This window comes from Thunnus maccoyii, chromosome 12, assembly GCF_910596095.1.
Source record: "Thunnus maccoyii chromosome 12, fThuMac1.1, whole genome shotgun sequence".
Classification (NCBI taxonomy): Eukaryota; Metazoa; Chordata; class Actinopteri; order Scombriformes; family Scombridae; genus Thunnus; species Thunnus maccoyii.
In genome coordinates, this window is record NC_056544.1 from 22,879,725 (window position 1) to 22,899,315 (window position 19,591).

General features: G+C 42.6%; 1 protein-coding gene across 1 annotated transcript; it reads left to right on the forward strand.

The window, feature by feature from the left end:
* The first annotated feature begins 753 nt into the window (after positions 1-753).
* LOC121908622 (zinc finger and BTB domain-containing protein 14-like) lies at positions 754-3,490 on the forward strand. Its single transcript, XM_042428799.1, has 2 exons — positions 754-860; positions 1,494-3,490. Exon 2 carries the CDS (start codon positions 1,515-1,517, stop codon positions 2,685-2,687), a length of 1,173 nt encoding a protein of 390 aa, XP_042284733.1. The 5' UTR covers positions 754-860; positions 1,494-1,514; the 3' UTR covers positions 2,688-3,490.
* Positions 3,491-19,591: the final 16,101 nt, after the last annotated feature.

The following is a 19,591-nucleotide window of genomic DNA, read 5'->3' on the forward strand; positions in this document are numbered from 1 at the left end:
TACTGAAGCATCAGTGTTAGAGCAGTATGTTACTGTTGTAGTTGCTGGAGGTGGAGCTAGCTTGAACTACTTTATATACAGTTAGCTAGTTTAGTCCAGTGGTTCCCAACATAGGGGTCAGGCCCCTCCAAAGGGTCTCCAGCTAAATCTGAGGGGTCGTGAGATGATTAATGAGACAGAAAAGAAGAAAAAACAAAGTTCTGATACACAAATCTGTTTTCAGTTTTTGGACTTTTTCTCTAATCTTTGATTTTTGGTGAAATATTGGATCATTTGAACATTTATTTAAATGAAACCATGTGAGAAGTTTAGAGGGAAAAATCACTATTTGGTGGAGCTGTTAACAACTCATAGATCATCTGAAATGTGGCCCTGACTACACACTGCTTTTTGTAAGACATCAAAAGTCAAAAAGGTTGGAAACCACTGGTTTCATCTTTAACAATGTGTTGTATTTTAAAAGCTTGTTATATCATCCATTGTGTCAAATCTTCATCTGAAAAGTAACTAAAGCTGTCAAATAAATGTAGTAGAGTAGAAAGTACAATATGTCCCTCTGAAATGTAAACACAGTACTTGATTAAATGTACTTCGTTACTTTCCACCACTGCTTATAAATGAAAGAAACATGTTATCTCTCCATCTGGACTAACACTCTTCCGCTGCAGAGTGACTCCTCTTCTCGGATATATACGATCTAGGTGTCGTACATGCTCCGGTGCTGTAGGTGGCAGCAGAACAATGCGGCATTTCCTGTGGAGCCCAACAGTCACAACAAGAGGAGGAAGAGGAAAAACGACAGCTCTGGATCGTCGTCGACTGCCTTGCGTGACAACACAGGGATCGCGTTCAGGCTTCGGGTATTAACATTTTTATTTTCTCTTTTGTCGCGTCGAGCGGCGCAGAAAGCGACGCGGCGTGGTTTTTTCTGTGTGAGTTGTTCGCCTGTTGGCCGCTGTGTTCTCCGCTGTTTGTGAAGTGCTTTAAAGACACCGAAACATGCCAATGGAGGCTTGCTGACCAAAATGGCTGGGCGCAGTGAAATGTGAAATATTCTTTGCTAAGGTTATCCTTTCTACACGCAACGCGACTGTCACGCGAACACCGCGGTTTTAACGCATTGCTTGACCTGTTAAAAAGTGCATTTGTTTGTTTCTGTTGCTGTTTATGTTTTTATTAGCATTACTGCGGGTTTTATCGCTGTCAGGCCTATCGTATTTTTTTTCTAAAAGATTTCTGCATGATTGATTTAGCCACTTTTACTTATTCTTTGTGTTTTTGACGGTCATCTGCAAACAAAAGCGCTGCTAGTTGCATGTTAGTCCTGTAATTGCGTGTGATTGGGTGCTTCATACTCGACCTGTATTTATTATTATAAGAGGCATGCAAATAGCGCTCCACCCCTCAGCTGTGCAGGTTACACACATGCCTACTTTTGTTGTGATTATTAAAATATGTGACTGTTTTTTTTTTTTTTCTTTCTCTCTCTTCAGGTTGCCAATTTGACCTGCAACATGTCAGACTTATTGAGATATATCGACTATGACCATAAAGCCACTTTTCTGAAGATGCTCAACCAACAGAGGATGGAAGGTGAGCACTGTGATGTGGTGGTGGTGGTGGAAAACATTGAGTTCAGGGCTCATCGCTGTGTCCTGGCCGCCTGCAGCAACTACTTCAAAAAGCTCTTCAAGAAGCAGAGCGACGAGGACAACTCCATCGTGGAGTTGGACTTCATCCGCTCCGATATCTTCGAAGAGGTGCTCAATTATATGTACACAGCACGGCTGGCTGTGAGGAAGAAGGACATCAATATGATGATGTCATCTGGCCAAATCCTGGGCATCAACTTCCTGGATAATCTGTGCACCCAGAAACGCGAGCTGACCAACATGAAGACCCGGGAGAACCAGGCCCCCGGCGACCACGGGATGCGAGCCCAGGACGCCATCCTGAAGGAGCTGGCCATGGAGGAGGTGAGGAAGAACAGCTTCTATGACCAGGGTATGGATGGTATGGGTCCTGGGGGCTCTCACGTGTCTCAGCCACACAACTACAACACCAACATGAGCAAAGACCCCCACAGCCACGGCTGGGGCTCCTCCTCCTCCAGCGACATGAAGCTGGAGTACCTGCTGTACGGCCACCGCGACCACGGCTCCTGCCAGAGCACAGGTGCGAAGCCCATGGACCACAACGCCAAAAAGGAGCGTCTGCTCACCGCCAACCGCCCCTACGGCTGCGAGCACTGCCCCAAAGCCTTCACCACTGCCGCCCACCTCAAAGAGCACCTGAAGATCCACTCCGGCTTCAAGCCGCACCGCTGCGTGGTGTGCGGAAAGGCCTTCATCAGGGGCCCCGACCTGAAGAGGCACGAGAGGGTCCACAGCAACGAGAGGCCCTTCGCCTGTCAAATGTGTGAAAAGGCCTTCAAGCACAAGTCCCACCTGAAAGACCACGAACGGCAGCACCGGGGCGAGCGGCCATTCAACTGCGGCTCCTGCGACAAAGCCTTCATAAAAGCGTCGGATCTGAAGCGCCACTGGAACACCATGCACAGCGGCAACCCCCGCAGACAGATGTCTCTGTCTCCCGCCGCCTCCCAGCACGGCACGGCAGAGGCCGCCGACCAGAGAGACTGGAAAATGGAGACCGGGCCACACTCGCACAACTCGGGGGACTGTTGAGCCTGCAAACACACCAAACATAAGCACACATACTGACAACACAGACACACTTACATGCATCACTCAAACTTAAACATGTATACACACTGACACAACCCCCCTGTGACAGGCCGCGTGGCCTGACATCACACGGACAATGATCGGAGTGAGTAACGAGAGATCATAGCATGTTCATAAGACTGTCGGGCTGTATTATTATTCTAAAGAGTTATGTCAAAAACGATGTTTTCTTTCCACTTGTAAAATCATGTAAATGTTTAGTTCACTCTACTATACATATATTTTTCACAAAGCATCGTTGCTATCTAGACTGGGGGTTCTCATAACATTATTCTCTTTTACTTTTATGGGATATGTAACATTTAAATGTTTGTTTAACCTTTAATGGATTTTATGGAGATAAAAGAGAGAAACAGTGGGGATGGGGAAAAAAAAGATTTTCTGCATAACATTTGTTGCATTGAGTATATTCATGTGGATGTTTTTAATGGATGTGTTTAGTTGTATTGATTGATATTACACTGTAAGAGTAAGAGTCACCATTTTGCATTTGACACAGATGATACCAAAGTCTTGGGCCTTTGTCGGATTGTCTTAAACGACTGTCCTGCCCAAGCAACCGGCCAACTAGATTTACTGTTATACAGTATAACTGTCATCCAGCTATCAACAGTTAATGATAGATGTCTGTATATACTGTAGCTTAGTTTGTTGCACAATTAGAGTACACAATAATGAATTATGCACATATAACATTGTCCTACTCCTACACTTTGACAATAAACACCATTTGCTGTGTTTTATTGTTTTTTCCGAAGTTTGGTTTTTGTTGACGAGAGCTCAGTGTGCGGGATTTGTATCGTGCAGGTTAGTGTAGCTGTGCCACGCCCAAATCAGCCTGAAAGTACCTGAAGACTCGGTGTTGGATCTCAAATGTTCCTCTGTAATGTTGAAAATTTGGAACTAAATGAGCAACAGCCAAAGTTTATTTTTAAAAAAATGTGTTTGTGGAGATTAGAGGTGTTCAGAGGTACTATAAATATATTCTGCTGTTGCCACATTGGTTATAACTTGGTTAAATGGGAGGTTTTTTGGGGAGGTGGGGGGGGGGTTACGGTTGACCTTTACTTTCCAAAGTGAGCACAAAATCTTATCTATGTGACATTTGTGTCCACTTGAGTTCTTACACAAGAATAAATGCAAAGCAAGAAGTCGATCTTTTAAAATAATAAACCATCTGGAGTTTAATTCCACTCGAGACTTCAAAACGAAAGTGTAACTTCTCCGAGCTCCGCAGCAACTCACATTTTTGATATGGCTCAACAACCGGGCCAGAGGGGAGCTGTTTGAGTCACAGCTACATATGTCAAAGTGTTTAAAAACTGGCATAGTGAAGCATTTTAGAGAAGAGCTGCTTCTTAAGATGCAGTGTTTGGTTTGTCTATTATATGACTACATCATAGCAAATATATAACTGGGACAACAATACAGTAACAAGGATACTTAGAAATAAAGCTGAAACGATTAAAAGTGAAGTCACTTGACAGAAAATTAACTCTCTGATGATCAATGAAAGTCATTTTTCAAGCAAACATGCTAAATATTCTCTAGTTGAAGCTTCTCAGTGATGAGGGTTTGTTGTTTGTCTTCTGTGATTGCAAACTGAATAAATTAAGGTTTTGATCATTGGTTTTACAAAAAAAAAAAAAAAAAACAATTTGAAAATGACACCTGGGCTTTAGGAGACACTTTTTCTGACAATTTATCAATTAATTGCAAAAAACTATCAGCAGATTTATTCATAATGAAAATAATAGTTGTAGCTCTGCTTAGAATAAACTTTCCTCCATCCACTGATGTACAAGAGTCTCAGCCTTTGGTTTGTTTATAAGCTCGGCTTAAGCAAACAATCACATCTGCTACCCAGCCCCCCCCCCCCCCCCCCCCTCCCCACCCCCACCGCCCCCAACCCTGAAGTCCACCGCACCTTGGGTCTGTGCAGCCTGTTTTTTTTTATCCCTATAGTTTAACACTAAAACTAACCTCTTAGCGATTTAAAGTGTTTTCATGAGTCACGACACCACACTGCACAGGACATAAAACCAGCAAACACACACTTAACATGGCTGTACTCCGTCGTCTGGTAAAACTTTCCAGCAGTTAACTCCCATACTCTGCATGCAACACTAGATGGTGCCCTGTTCATAGTGATTGACCTGTTGCTGCCCAATTTGACCTGCTCATGTTGACTGTCCAGGACTAAAAAGTAAGCACTGAAGATACCGGTGGCACGGTAAAATAAAAAGTTAACGGCTTTATAAAGGAGGCCGAGCTCACTGAAAAAGACATATGGCGGCTGTGTGGAAATGTATGCGCTCTCACACCTCAGTGTTTTCCATATATTTACATACATCTGACTCCGGCGGTTGGAGAGAGGCCAGTGCAGTATCAGGGGTTTCACAGCCGCCTGCTCTGTTTGCGTTGACAGTCGGATGGAGATACTCTCCACCTACTGTACTTATGACTGTTTGACCGCACGGTCTGGAGGGAGAGCATCCTTAGCGGGGGTCTTGTTAGCCGCATGTATCTTAAGATTGATCTATTCTCGACTGTCAACAGAGGAAGGGTTTGATCGCCTGTAATTTAAGGTGAAACAGTTTTGTGGAAAACTGACATCAGTGTCTAAAGGAAAAGGCGGGCCTTTGCCTCACTGATGTCAGTAGATGCCCAAGATCTGTTTTTTGCATTTCCTGGCCCTTCTGTAGTGTGTGTGTGTGTATGTGTATGTGTGTGTGTGTGCGTTTTAAAACTAGAGAATGATGCAGGATATGTTTTGCATCACACTGTTGGACTGATTGGAGCTGGGTGTGTGCCTTTGTGTCGTGACTGCCTGTGTGTGTATTTCTAAAGAAGGTTGAAATGTAGTGCGTGCATGAATTATATTGGTGTGTGTGTGTGCCAAGGGATTTGAGTGATGAGGGCTTATTGTGTGCGTGTATGTGTGTGTGTGTGTGTGCTCAAGCATGTGTCTAAGCCCATTTATATGTGTGTGCACGCATGTGTGCGTGTGTATGCATGTGTAATGACTGGGAGAAGGGGGAGGTGGACGGGTCTGTGGAGAGTGTGAGAGTGCATTCATGCGTGTGTGTGCGTGCGTGCATCGGAGAGTGTTTATGTTTGTGTGCGCTATATGTATCTGTAATGAGTTCTGTGTGTACGCACGCACATCCGTATGTGAGTGACAGGCGGCGAGTGAGTGTGCATTCATGCATGTGCCTCCCTGCGTGTACTCATCCGTGCCTGTGCGTGTGGATTGTGCATCAGTATGAAGGAGGTTGTGAGTGTGTGTGTGTGTGTGTACGAGTGTGAGAGTCCTTATTTGTTTTTATGTATGCATGAGCTCGCATGCATGTATGTGCATGCGAATGCACACATCATCACTATTTAGGGAATTTACGTGTCAGCAGGCTGAATTCTATAATGCAGGTAGTCACATGAATGAATATCTATTTGTGTGTGTGTGAGAGAGAGTGTGCGGCATACATTTGTGGGAGTATGCATCCAGATTCATGTCTGCATAAGTTTATGTGGCTCTCTGAGTGTATATGCACTCCTCAGCTTTGCTGTGTGTGTGTGTGTGTGTGTGTGTGTTTGTGTGTGGCATATATATGTGGGGGTTGCGCATCCAGATTCATGTCTGCATAAGTTTATGTGGCTTTCTGAGTGTATATGCACTCTTCAGCTTTGGTTTATGTGTATGTGTGTGTGTATGTGTGTGTGTGTTTGCACGTATGTGTATATGTGTACGGTGAACACCCGGTTTCCATTACCCCGGCCGGCGTGGCTCCCTCAGCCAGACCACAAACCTCCTGTCTCCACTCTGGCTCCACCCAGCGCTGCCACAGGCTTCCCAGAAAAGAACAGCGTCTAATTAAAAAACTTTAATTACATTCATCTCATCTCTCGCTCTCTCACTCACACACACTCGAGCAGAATAAAACAACTGTATACAAACAATTCCATGTGATAAATGGGCATGAAAGGCAAAGCCAGCACTTTTTTTTTTTCTCTCCCCCCAAGCAGAATGGCTTTTAATCAGAGTTGCTGACATTCATGAGCCATATAGTCCCCTGTGATGTCGTCCTCCACTTGAGCACCATCTGGATTTTTTTCAGTTCTTAAGGACTTCATGATCATGGTGTCTCTCTGTCTTCCACTGTCCTTTCATGAGACATTTTATCTCCCTGATTTGATCTCTAAGGCATCTTAAAACTAGAAAAAAAAGAAGCATAAATCATCTTACAACTGTGTATCTCCAGTTTCTTTACAAACACACACTTAAGCTATTAAATTGATTTGAGAGGCAGCACTTAAGGTATGACACAAATGTAAAATAACACTCGATTAATGGCTCATCTTCAGAGTGGATGTCACATTAATGGGAGGAGGATCTCTTAGGAATGTTCCCGGCCGGTCTCACTCATCGGCTTGAACACAGGGGCTCCTATCTTACCAGCTTCCTCCTTTCCCATCAGACCACATAGAAGCAGGTTTATTAAGGGTGACCTGGTGTGTCCACAGACAAGGTATGTCTTTGTTGATCGGCATGGCGTTGACCCGCAGAGCCAGACCGGTGGAGGTGGGTTATCAGGCCCATCTCCGCAGGGCTGAGAGAGGCGGCCAGATCGCTGCGATCTGCCTGCTGGAACCCATTGTTCAGGGCCAGACCAGATGTTCCAGTTGAGAGATTACCATCGCATCACTCCTCAGTGGGAAGCCCAGGTCAGCTCGGCCTCTACTACATCACTGTCTCCCCTTTTTGTCCCTACTACTCTCCTCTTATCTCCTTCCCTTTCCCACCTGCTGTTTACTCTACATCCTGCTCCACTGTCCGTCTTCCTCATCTTTCCTCTCCTCCTCTCTGTCCCTGTTCCTTGTCCTCTACTCCCCCTCTACTCCCCTTCCTCTGCTTTCTCCTTTCCTCCCTATGTCCCCTAGTCCTCAAACGTTCTCCCTTCACCCCTTTCCATCCCTCTCTTCTTCCCTCATTTCACCTCCTTCCCTCCATTTGTGTTATATTCTGTACACATATCTATTGCACGTCTGTCCATCCTGGGAGAGAGACCCCTCCTCTGTTGCTCTTCCTGAGGTTTCTTCCATTTTACCCCCATTTAAGGAGTTTTTCAGGGAGTCTCTCCTTATTCGATTAAAGGGTGTAAGGACAGGGGATGTTGTATTGCTGTACAGACTGTAAAGCCCCCTGAGGCAAATTTGTGATTTGTAATATTGGGCTATACGAATAAAAATGACTTGACTGAACTTCTCTCCTCTCCTTCCTCCTCCTCCTAATTTTTCCTTCCTATTCCCCACTCTTCTCTTCTCTCCATTTCATCTTTCTCTCTTCTTTGGCTTTTATGTTTATGATCAAGCTGTCCCCCTATCAGTAAAGATAAGATAGAACTTTATTAATCCTGAAGGAAATTCTTGTGCCAGAGATCCTTTAAAACTTACAGCAATATAAGAATAAAAACTATAAAGTCAGAAATGTAGTGTATAAGGAGTAAATGCTAACACCTGTGTCTAATAGAATAACAATAAAAGTAAGAAAAATTTAGTAAAATAACCTAAAATATAAAAGTAATATTGCACGATATTGAAAAAGTAATATTGCACATGATGTTGAAAAAGTTTTATTGCACATGATGATATTATTGTTCTCAGTGTCTGATGTTTCATCTGACGGGAGAGGAGTTATACAGTTTGATGGCCACTGGTAGAAAAGACCTCTTGTGGTGTTCTGTGGTGCACCTCGGTGGTCTCAGTCTATGGCTAAAGGTGCTCTGATATCACTCCAGTGTGGCATGCAGGGGATGAGAGGCATTGTCCATAATATTGAGTAGTTTCCTCCAGTTCCACTGCCAGGACAGAACCCGCTTTCCTGATGAGCTTATTGATTCTATTCACCCTGCTGCCCCAGCACACTACAGTGTAGAAGATGATGCTGGCCACCACAGTGATAAAACACCTGCAGCATGGTTCAGCAGATGTTGAAAGCCTCCTGAGAAAATACAGGCAGCTCTGACCTTTCTTGCACAGAGCCATCTTATTGTCTATGTGGATTCGGATGGGTCTTTCACCTCCTAAAATCCACCTCCAACTCCTCAGTCTTTGTGATGTTGAGTTGCAGGTGATTTAGTTCACATCCCTCCACAAAACTGTCCACCACACTCCTGTACTCAGCCTTCTGTCCCCTACTGATACAACCCACAATGGCAGAGTTGTCTGGAAACTTCTGTAGGTGGCAGAACTGTGAGCAGTATCTGAAGTCTGAGGTGGACAGTGTGAACAGGAGAGGAGACAGGACTGTCCTCTGGGGTGCTACTCACTATTATGTCCAACTAATTGTTCTGCAGCCTCACATACTGTGGCCGACTTGTGAGGTAGTTGGTGATCCAGGCCACTAGTGGAGCATCCACCTGTCCAGTAACTTAGTCCTGAGCAGGGCAGGTCAGATGGTGTTAAAAGCACTTGTCAAGTGGACAGCCAGCGCCTCGTCCATTGGAAGAGTGTTCACCTAGTCTAAGAACTGAGTGAACAGCAGCCACAGCGATGCGTTAGGGAATGATCAGGAACATGTGAGCTCATACACAAAGTTGGGAAAAACAGGTGATTTGTACCTCACTGCTGTGAGCTGCTGCAGGAAAATAATTTCCTGTGAATCGATTTAGCTGTTGGCAAGGAGATGGAGCCAGCCACGGCACTTCAAGGCGCTCGGCCATGCGGAGGCACCTGTCAATCAAGGCCAGAGTGGTGCCATCGGTCTTGGATGGAAGATCTCCAGCACCGAGACTTCCAACTACTCCTCTGAGAGACCACCTGAAGCAATGAGGTAAAGCTGATCCTCAGACAGCACACCGAGCTGTGATCGTCAGTGGAGACGTTGAAGTTGGCTGGGACCTTCTCCATACCCATGTATTCAGTGGTAGTGACGTTATCAAACATGTGAGCACCCCATGACTGTCCTACTCCCTCATCGAAGTTCCCACCTTCAGGGCCAAACTTTGCAGATGAGTCGAAGGCTTCAGACAGCAGAGGATTTCCATGTGCAGCTGAGTTTCCCAGCACCCTTGATAGGAATGCCATACATCTTTCCAAGGTCGTCCTCTGGAGTCAGTGACAGTGTGCACAGGTCCCTGGGTTAGCAAGTGCCTCTTTAGCATGCACCATGCCGAGACACACCGGGCAGGCATTGTGAGTATCTGTCTTGGAAAGAGAAAACCCGCAAGCACTGGGGCATGGATGATTTTTCACTTTCACAGCTTTGCTAGCTTTGCTAGACTCGCTGGAAGAGCTTTCCTTTTTGTTTTCAGGCACCATTCCACTTGGCAAGTTAGCTTGCTAAACAAATCGCTAGCTTGCTAAACAGGTGTGAAAAGCGGTTCTGTTTGCGAGGTTAAACAAGTGCACATTATCTGGGCTAAACGCAGCAAAGCAGCTAGTTAGTGAGCTAAACAAGTACTGTGTAGAGAGCCTTCGTTGCGACGCCTTGAGCAATGAGCTTCTCCACCTCCAAGCAGGCAGTTAATTCACAAGCAAAGTCAGGTTGTGCAAGGTGAAATGCAAAAAGGAATTCCCCTGACTGCAACAGTCTCATTGACCTTGACAGGCATTTTGAAAAAGGTTCATCAGGTTGGTCTCACGAGGACGCGATCCCCATACTGATGTGTTGTACCAAGTGTACTGACAGAAAGGGAACTTTTCTTCCTTCTCTCCTTTGCTTCACTTTCCTCTCCTCTCTCTTCATCTCCTTTATCTCCGTCATCCTCCCTTATCTTTCCCTCTCCCCTCCATCTCCCTGTCTCCCCTTGTCTCCCTTCCTCTGCTCTCCTCCCCTCTCATTTTTCTCACCTGACCTCCCCACTCCTCTTTCTATCTTTTCTTCTCTCCCCTCCTCCTCCTCCTCCTCTTTCCCTCTCCTCTTTTCCCTTCCCCTCCTCACCACCCAGAAGAGATAACAACTGAGGGCTGCCTTTGGTCAAACACAGAGCATGCTGTTGTCCTCCTTTTCCCTCCTCACCTCCTCCCTCCTTCACTCCTGCCCTCCCCTGCCGTTATCTGTCTCAGTCATGGAGGTCTCACTCTAATGAAATTCCCCTGCTGATCACACTGACGGATCTAAAAGGCACTGTTTGGAGACCACATTTGGGGAGTAGCTGAGGGCATAGAAAAGAAAAAAAAAACATCTGTAATCTGATTATAAAGAATGTTACCTGTCGTCCCAATCTGGAATCTGTTACTCAGGAAAAAACATTTAACCAATTACAAAACATTCGATTTAAAAGAAGAATATGTTACTTGTTGAGTTATTCAAATGACCTGTTTATCTACCTGAGACTGTAGATAACATCATCATTTTACAGATCTTTTATACCACAGTTGTAATTATTCAGTACTTTGGATTTACTTAAAATGGCATCTAAATTATATTGAAGGCAAAGTGCCCATGAGATAATCATTAATCTGTAATATTTGATGAAATCGATAAAATTCGACTAGGGAATATAGATCCTAGACTGGGATGTTGTCAAATGGTCCACAAATAATTTGCAGTGTTGTTTTAAGATGCGGATGTACTATGTGAATGGGGTTTGTTGTACAGGTTAATTAAGTCATTCAGGCTGTTTGTGCAAAAATTACACATAATTTAAAGCAGAGTTACTCTTCTTTAATTTATAGTTTTGAGTTACACAGACAAAGTGACAAAAAACAGAACATAAGAGGAAAAACATACAGTATTTAAACATTCAACACAGACTAATATAATAACATACATATTAGAGGGTGGGGTTGTTACAGTGTCCACATCTTTCTTAAATCAAATCACATTCAATATGTCCACTACCACTACTATGAAAACCATGTATCTTTAAAATGTCAACTTTTCATAAGCTAAGAGAAACAGGTCTGTTTTCAGTTTTGTGGGCATGTAAATGGTTAATTTAGCTTGAGAAAAAGCAGAATGTTTGCAACCCATGAAAGAACCTCCAGTTTATCTAATGATTAAAAAATTGGAGAAAGGTGGTTTTCATTGGACAGCAACACAACACGGAGACTCTTGAGATCAACAGGTAACCTGAACTGGAGAATTCCCAGCAGACATTTTGACGACATATCAGGAAAAGCACAGGTGTTGCTAATAACGTTAATAACCACTTCATTTCATTTACGTGTCCCAGTTTCAAGGTCCTGATGTTCGTGCAATGCTGGCTCACTGTCATGGTTTACTGGGACATTTGAATTGAACAATAGCTAATGTTATTATCAGTTACACCTGTGCTTTTCCTGCTCTTTGCAGTGAAAAAGGTCTATCCGCCTGATAACACTTGAACAAAGCAAACATCACTACATGTTCATGACTGACTGAGTTTCGCCTAAAATATAAAATCTGATTTTGAACTGACAAACTAAAGTGTGCAGCCCCTCTGGTCTTTAAGCGTGAGTTAATACTATAGTACACTTCTTATAGATGTATTTCACTGTAGTGCTGCCACTCCTTATAGAGGAAAGAAGATGTTGTTTGGCACTGAAAAACTTCAAAAGGGATGTTGAGGACGCAGGTCGACAGGCAGGAATATGTGCAAAAAAGGTTGTTTATTGACAAAAATATTAATGAAACAGAGGCAAAGAAAAGAGCAAAAAAAATACTTAAGCTAAAGCAAAACAACAACAAACAAGTAAATAAATAAAATCTGCAGCTTCAAAGCAACCTGCCACCTACTCTCACTCATCAAAATTGACCAGATTGACCTTCCTAACTAGAATCTACCATCCACCGTAACTACTTACCATCTAATCAAACACAATGCAATTTAGTTTTCTGCTTCCTACTTGAACTTGACAGGGCCTAGTGACTCACTGCATAATGCACTTAATGAAGCACACCTGTTTTCACTAGCACTGATTAAGCAGATCTGCCCCACCATCACGAATCTCTCTCAAAAAAGAAACATCACAGCGAGACTGAACTGCATCTAAGAGACATAACATTGTGAAACACAATCTACTCAACTGAAACACGTATTCTGTAATTTGTGTAACCTGACTAATAAATAACAGATTAACAAGAAGAAACATTGGACTGAGAGTAATGATTTAACACAAAGTGTGCATGGTCCAACAACCTATGTGGTCGTTTAACTTGGAGGACTTGTTGTAATGCTGGGAACCAGGGCCTAGTGTAAAGGGAGAGCAGCAGTGTTTTCACACACACGACTGCAAACACTTGAAACAGGTTTTGCATAAAGTCTGCAAACATTAACAGCAACTTTATGTATGATTTGAAGCAAACTGGAGAATAGATTTAAGCCTTTACTGTGGTGTACAAAGCCCGTAAGTTCAGTTAGGATGTTATCTGATTATCAGCAAACTGTTGTGTGGAAGTGTGTTTAAACTGGTTTTTCAGTATATTCACTCTACAGTAATCAGATTATGTGTTTCACCGCAGATCACTGTCTTATAATATAGTTGCAACCATGATATCAAGATTATTCATTCACATTAAGCTGACTTCACACAGAAGTTTGTTTTTCTGCCAAACAATAATTCAATATCTAACTCCAATGTGGAAGGAATTCAGTTTTAGGATTTGTGCTAATTTTAATTTTAAGCTAGTTGATAGATGCTCTGTATTACCTAAGAATTTCATGTTTCATATGTCTTCTTCCATGTTTGAAATGACCTCTTAGACCAGATGGTTTAAAAATAATCATACAATAAAACACGTTTTCTCTTAGATTTGAGGTTCTTTTTTTTAAAAAAAAAAGCTGTCAAAAGTATTTCAACTGTAACTGAGGAAGAATCAATAATGAATCCCCAGTGGAGCATTTAACCAGACAGATGAACACAGTGAGTTTAACCTATGATTGGATTTGAATGGTTGCCCTTTAACCTCCAACTGTAATCTGTTGCAAAAAAACTCTTCTGCTTTATGTAGACGACCTAGATTTACTTGTATGACATACGAAATGATCCAAATTGCATTTCACTTACAAGGTTCTTGGAACAGTAAGATCCTTTACCAAATCATCTTTGTAATCGTCTCCAGACGCAACTCGGGGTAAAGGCTGCCCACTTTCTGTCTTCTTCAACCTCCCAGATCATGACTTCACGATCACAAGTTATTCTGTGGTTTCTCTCAGAGGGGAAAAGGGCACCACTCTTTAAAGGAGAAGTGAATCTGTGTGTTATTCTGATCCCGAGAGTCTACTCTGGATGCTCTGCTTGAGATTCAGATGTGTGTCGGGCTGTTTTCAAGGGGCACGTCGACCCGAACAACCTCAACAACCTCAACAATGTTATCAGTAAGGTCTGTCAAAGCAGAGATGGAGGTGAAGCAAACATCTCATTCAGCTGAATATTAAGTGAATCCTCTGTGGTTGCGGTGCAGAGAACAATGGCTGCATAAACCTGTTGAAACGTCGCTTTATGTGAGTTGGCCTGAAGTTGAGAGCTTCACCTTCATTTTTCCTCAGCAGGTTCAAATATCCATTATCAGTGGTTGTTTCCGCAGTCTGTGTCTGCAGGAGTGTTTTTTTATTTTATGTTTAATCTGAAGACGCCCCCACTGAGGGAAAAATAAATCATAAAAGGTATCACTTCGATCTCTGTCTGCTTGGCCTCTCTCTGTCTTGTCTATGTCTGAGCATAGAGGGGAACTTTGAAGTCAGCCAGCGGTGTTGGGGTCTGGGTTCATGAGAGGGGCCTCTGTTTTCTTCTGCCAGACGTTTGGACCGCAGGACCCTCGCTGGGCAATGCACAAGGTTAGAGGAAGTCCCTGAAAATATTGACTCATCACTAGATGTGCACTTCTGTGTAATTTGATATGAAAATACGTGCATTACATGCATATGTCTCTGTTTTTTATTTTCTTTTTTTGATTAAGGATTGAGCAGAATAGTAAATCAAAAACAAAGTGCAACAATAATGACACATTTGTACAGTAAGTCCAATTTTCTCGCTTTCTGTTGGCAGTAGCCCCTGCACTGTTCAACCTCCTTTGTGTTTGTGTCTCAAAGGGACACTTAAGTGCTTAATTTTTGCTCTTATGTCACACAAAATGGAACATGTGAACAGCTTAAGTGTCCTCTAAATGCTCCTCTGGTTAACTAAGGTGCCACTATGCTGTTAAGTAACGGCAAAATGAACCATAAACACAAACATAACCCTAAAACCCTGCATGCAAAGTGTCCTTTTTGCCTCCTGTACCTCAGAGAGTCTGTCACGTCACAGCTGCTAACTGCTGGTTTCTCAGATTTCTGAAGAATGAAAGTTGAAAAGTACAAAGAAAACTAAATGTCATTTTCATTTAAATACATTTCCACTTTTATACTCTCTAGCATGGATTAACATAAAACAATGGTGGTTTGATTAAACCTTGGCTGAAAAGCCAAAGAAAATAACACCACCCAAAAATCTGAAGCAAAAGAAAATTCATTAAAAATACAATAAAAACAATCAGTTGGAGAAGTGCGTAATATACATAAAAAAAACATACAGAGAAACATGATCCTCCCAAAAAAACAAACAAAAGAGAAGCCATTTTTGCATATGCTTCTTTTTTCAGGTAACTTAAGCCTCTATCTAAAGGTAAAAACCAACTCAAACTTAAAGTTTTTTGGGTCAATGTCAAGCTGAAATCACTACAGCTGACGTAGCATCTTATGAATTTTGGCCAACATGTTAACAAACAGTTGCTTATTCAAAGCATCCAGAAGACACAAAGAAACATTTACTTGAAGTCATGTTTCAACCTAATGAATATAAATCCAATATTCACTCTCCTTTTAGCTCTGGTTTGGTCTCCACTAACTTGTAAGAAAATGATTGCACTCTTTAGCAGCTTAATGCTTCACTATGTTCACCAGCTTGACTCTAACTTCGTCTGTTTGCTGTTAGGTGTTTGTCAGGTTGTGTACAACAGGTTGTATCAGAGCTAGTTTGCTTAAACAGCTACGACTGGAAACAAAAAAGGATGAGAGCAAAATTAGCAGAAACCAAAACAATAAGCTAAAAGAGGCTAAAAAGCTTAGTAGAACTGCAGAGCTGGGTGATATGTTTGTTACTACAAGCAACATCTCTCACATTACACATGGTCATTTGACCCATTGTTAAAAAATAGTAATAAGTGCAGCTTTGAATGGTGATTTTGACTTTGTTTAATGCATCTGTCACATCTGTTGCTCAAAAATGACGCACAGATGGCATCGCTTTCCCGCTAGCTTACTGCCTGTTTCATAACATTTTGCAACCTTCACCATATTGGAAGCTTTAAACCAAGAGCTTAAAAAAAGTGAAATTTCCTGTCTACATTTAAACCATCTAACCTCACAGGGAATAAAGTCTCTGTTTTAACAAGTGACTTAAAACGTAAAAAAAAAATGACCGCTTTGCTCTACAGTTGTCACCAAAATCAAAGCAACACGAATCCGGAGATAACCACTTTAAACTTCACCCTGAATGCATCTGCTTTCATCCTCACACACATGACTCAAATCAGTCCGGAGCTGGCGTTATCAGCAGCTGTACCCTCCTCTGATCCACAGAGAGCTGCTCCATGAACAGCGAAGGCCTTGTCTCAAAACCATCACAAGTGGTCAACAGCCAGCGCCGCAGCCAAAGGTTTTGAACTCACAATCTGGCAACAACCACCCGACATCATGTAATGTGGTGGCTCAGTTGAAGCGGTTAAGCGGTTATTCAATCAGAGCAATGTTGTGGCTGACATTTTCAAAGGAAATCTCCTAATTTTCTAGGTAGAGCCTGCCAACGTGCTGAATGAGTGAAAAAGAACAAAGCGAGTAGTGGAAAGATATGCGACCGTCAGAAGAGTTTGCAGTTGTTACGCTCACATACTTCCTGGGAAATCATCTGAAGCCGTGTTTATCACCATCAAACCAAACTACAGAGTTCTTTACACTCGAAGACTCAAACAGGGATTAAAAGTGGGACATTTATCTGCCATATTCCCACAATCTAAGATTTCAAACCGAGGCTTAGCAGCGGTAGGGGCTCCGGCGGAGGAATGAAAGCACTGTTTTTACATTTGAGTGTGGGATCAGGGAGGGTCACATAGCTCAAGTGCCTAAAATCCAACCTGCTGTCATAAACACCTCGTATGGGAGAAGGTCAGCGGCCCGCTTTCAGAGGGATTTCAACCCCCTCCAGCTCAACAGTTGCTGCACAAAATGGACGCACTGTGTAGGGGAACAGGTGGAGTGACGATGACGGTACCGTTACAAGAGGTTAAAATAGGGTGTCATGTGCTCGAGAGCGGTGACCTATTTCTCTACACATCTGCGAGACACTAAAACTGAAGATAATGCTGCTTAAGAGCAACAAGAGCGAGGGGACATTAGTTTGATTTATACCAACGACGCACCAGGAACAGCTTATGGGAGTGGAGCGTGTGAATGTAAACAGGATACGGCGTTGACTCTAATTCTATACACACACTCACTTAGCGCATGCCTTTCCCTGCAGTGTACACACACCTATGACACGGCCCCGTCGGCTGTCGGGCGGGCTCTCTGAAAGGTTAAAGAAACTCAGATGATTAAATGGCTCCTGAGGTGAATAATTCACCAGCTCGATAAAGTTGATGCGACTTGAGGGTTCAAAACTCGAGGCAAGCACTGAAAGAGAGTGGATAAACTTTGAACGTGCGCTCCCTCGCTCACCCATCACCACCACCTTCCACACACACGGACACACACTCGGACATGCACACATAAGTTAAACATGTGCATAGGTGTCGGGCAACGGATCTAATATCTGAGGGACTTTAAACATAAACACGTGATCTCAAGTGTTTCCTATCCATCATGTCATGGACACAGATGGATGAGGAAGGCGGAGGAAGGGATGTGATTTATTGACGAATCCTTTATGACTCTCCACACCTACATTAGTTCAAATGTTAGACTGTTATTTTTTCCCCAAGGAAAATGCCACTACAAAGATGAACGAGCTGACACTGACACATTTGTTCCTGCCCCAAGGGAAGGCTCGTCATTATTGCTTAAGTGAGCTAGTTAATAATTGATTATTTTATTAATGATTATTTCATTAGCTCTTTTATCAGCCTACACTCATTCATCACTGCCCATTAGCTGAACTAAGATTAAAACTTCAAATTCTTTTTCAGCTTTTTTCCTTCAAATCTTCTTATAGCTATTTAAAGGGTCGTTCCACCCAAATTACAAAAGTCATATTTTATCACTAATCCTTTATGGCTTTATCTAGCCTTGCAGATTTCGGTATATCTGCTGTGGTTTAAGGATAACCATATCATTTTCTACTACTACTGTAGTTTCAAATCTGGATTATTCAGAGTAAAAGGCCCCGGACACTGTGTGCACAGCGATCTTGCAGGTTCATTGAGTGTCACACTGTGCATGATGGATCTAAAGTATTAAAATCTTGCTCACGATCTGTTTCAGACTGTATGATAACAATCTCAAGGCATGTCAGATTGTGCAAGCAAAGACACGTCGTATATCTGCTCTGTTCTTATGTTTTGCAAATGCAGCAAGATAAAAAAGAACAAGCTTTTGGCTTTGCACTGACACCTTTCTCATAACTTTAAATCTGCTGTAATCAATATTTTTAGATTAAAGGATATGTTCACAATTTTTCATGTCTAAAACATTGAATTATAATCATTCCTCCTGTTCATAGTGGTTATTAACAGATGCACTTCAAATGCACTTTCAGTGTAAGTGATGGGGGCCAAAATCAACAGTGTGTCCACATAGTTTTGTGCAAAAATGCATTTAAAAGTTGATCTGAAGCTTATATAAGACTTCAGCAGTCTGAGTTAGTCATTTTAAGTAGATATCATTTACAGTTTTTTTAGCATCAAACAGTGTTGCCTGCAGTGTCACTTTGCTAATACATTCTGCTTCATTTCATGTTAAATTCCGAATAGTTAGTTTGTAGACGTGTGTTGTAGCAGCAGTCACATTGTGAAAATTTGGTCCTAAATTTCTGACACTGGCAGAATTTTGACAAAGGCTGTCTTTGGTTGCCAAAGATATAAATTTACTGTCAGTGGATCTAGAACCAGAGTCATTCGGGAGAGTCCATAATTGTTCAAGGTGTAGGGCTTAATTAATTTAATGATTAATAATTCATAGATTTTATCTGCTTTTTCACTGAAATTCCATTTACCTTCATTGAGATAAGTTTAGGATGACAGTAGAAGTTTCAGAGATATATCAAAACGTGGGCAAATAAAACCAAAATTATTTGTATGACTAAAAAATACTAGAGGTAAGTTGGAATATGCGGTATTTAGGTGGACTAACCCTTTAATTGATTGATTGCATTGATCTGCAACTTGCAACAGTCACCAGTCTGATTTATATCCTGTAACACATCCTGTTACATCCAGATTTGAACCCATTCAGGCACACTGAAAACATTAAGGGTTTGAGCTCTTTTTTTTTTTGTTTCATTTTTCAAAAGAGGCTACGAAAGGCGAACGCCCACTCCAATCTGCATCTGTGGGTTGCTGGTTCACATTGAGGCGGTCGTCTAATGAGAAGCATTCCTGCCTGAGAGAGAGGAAAAGATGGCTGGTCTGCAAGTCCTTTAATTTCCAAGATTTGTACCTTTGATTTTGGCTTCCCCCTAATCGCCCCACTGCAGCGACACCAGGTTGCCTGTGTGTGTATGTTTGTGTGTGTCTGAGGGGGTGGGGGATTCACACATGTGGTTTTGGGTAGCCTTCAAGGGCAGGCCACATGTTGCTGGAGTTGCTATCTGCTTGGCGAGGTGGTGCTGAGGAGGAAATGTGATAGGCGATGTTTTTTCTGCCTCCGTCCCACAGCGAGGAATGCAGACAG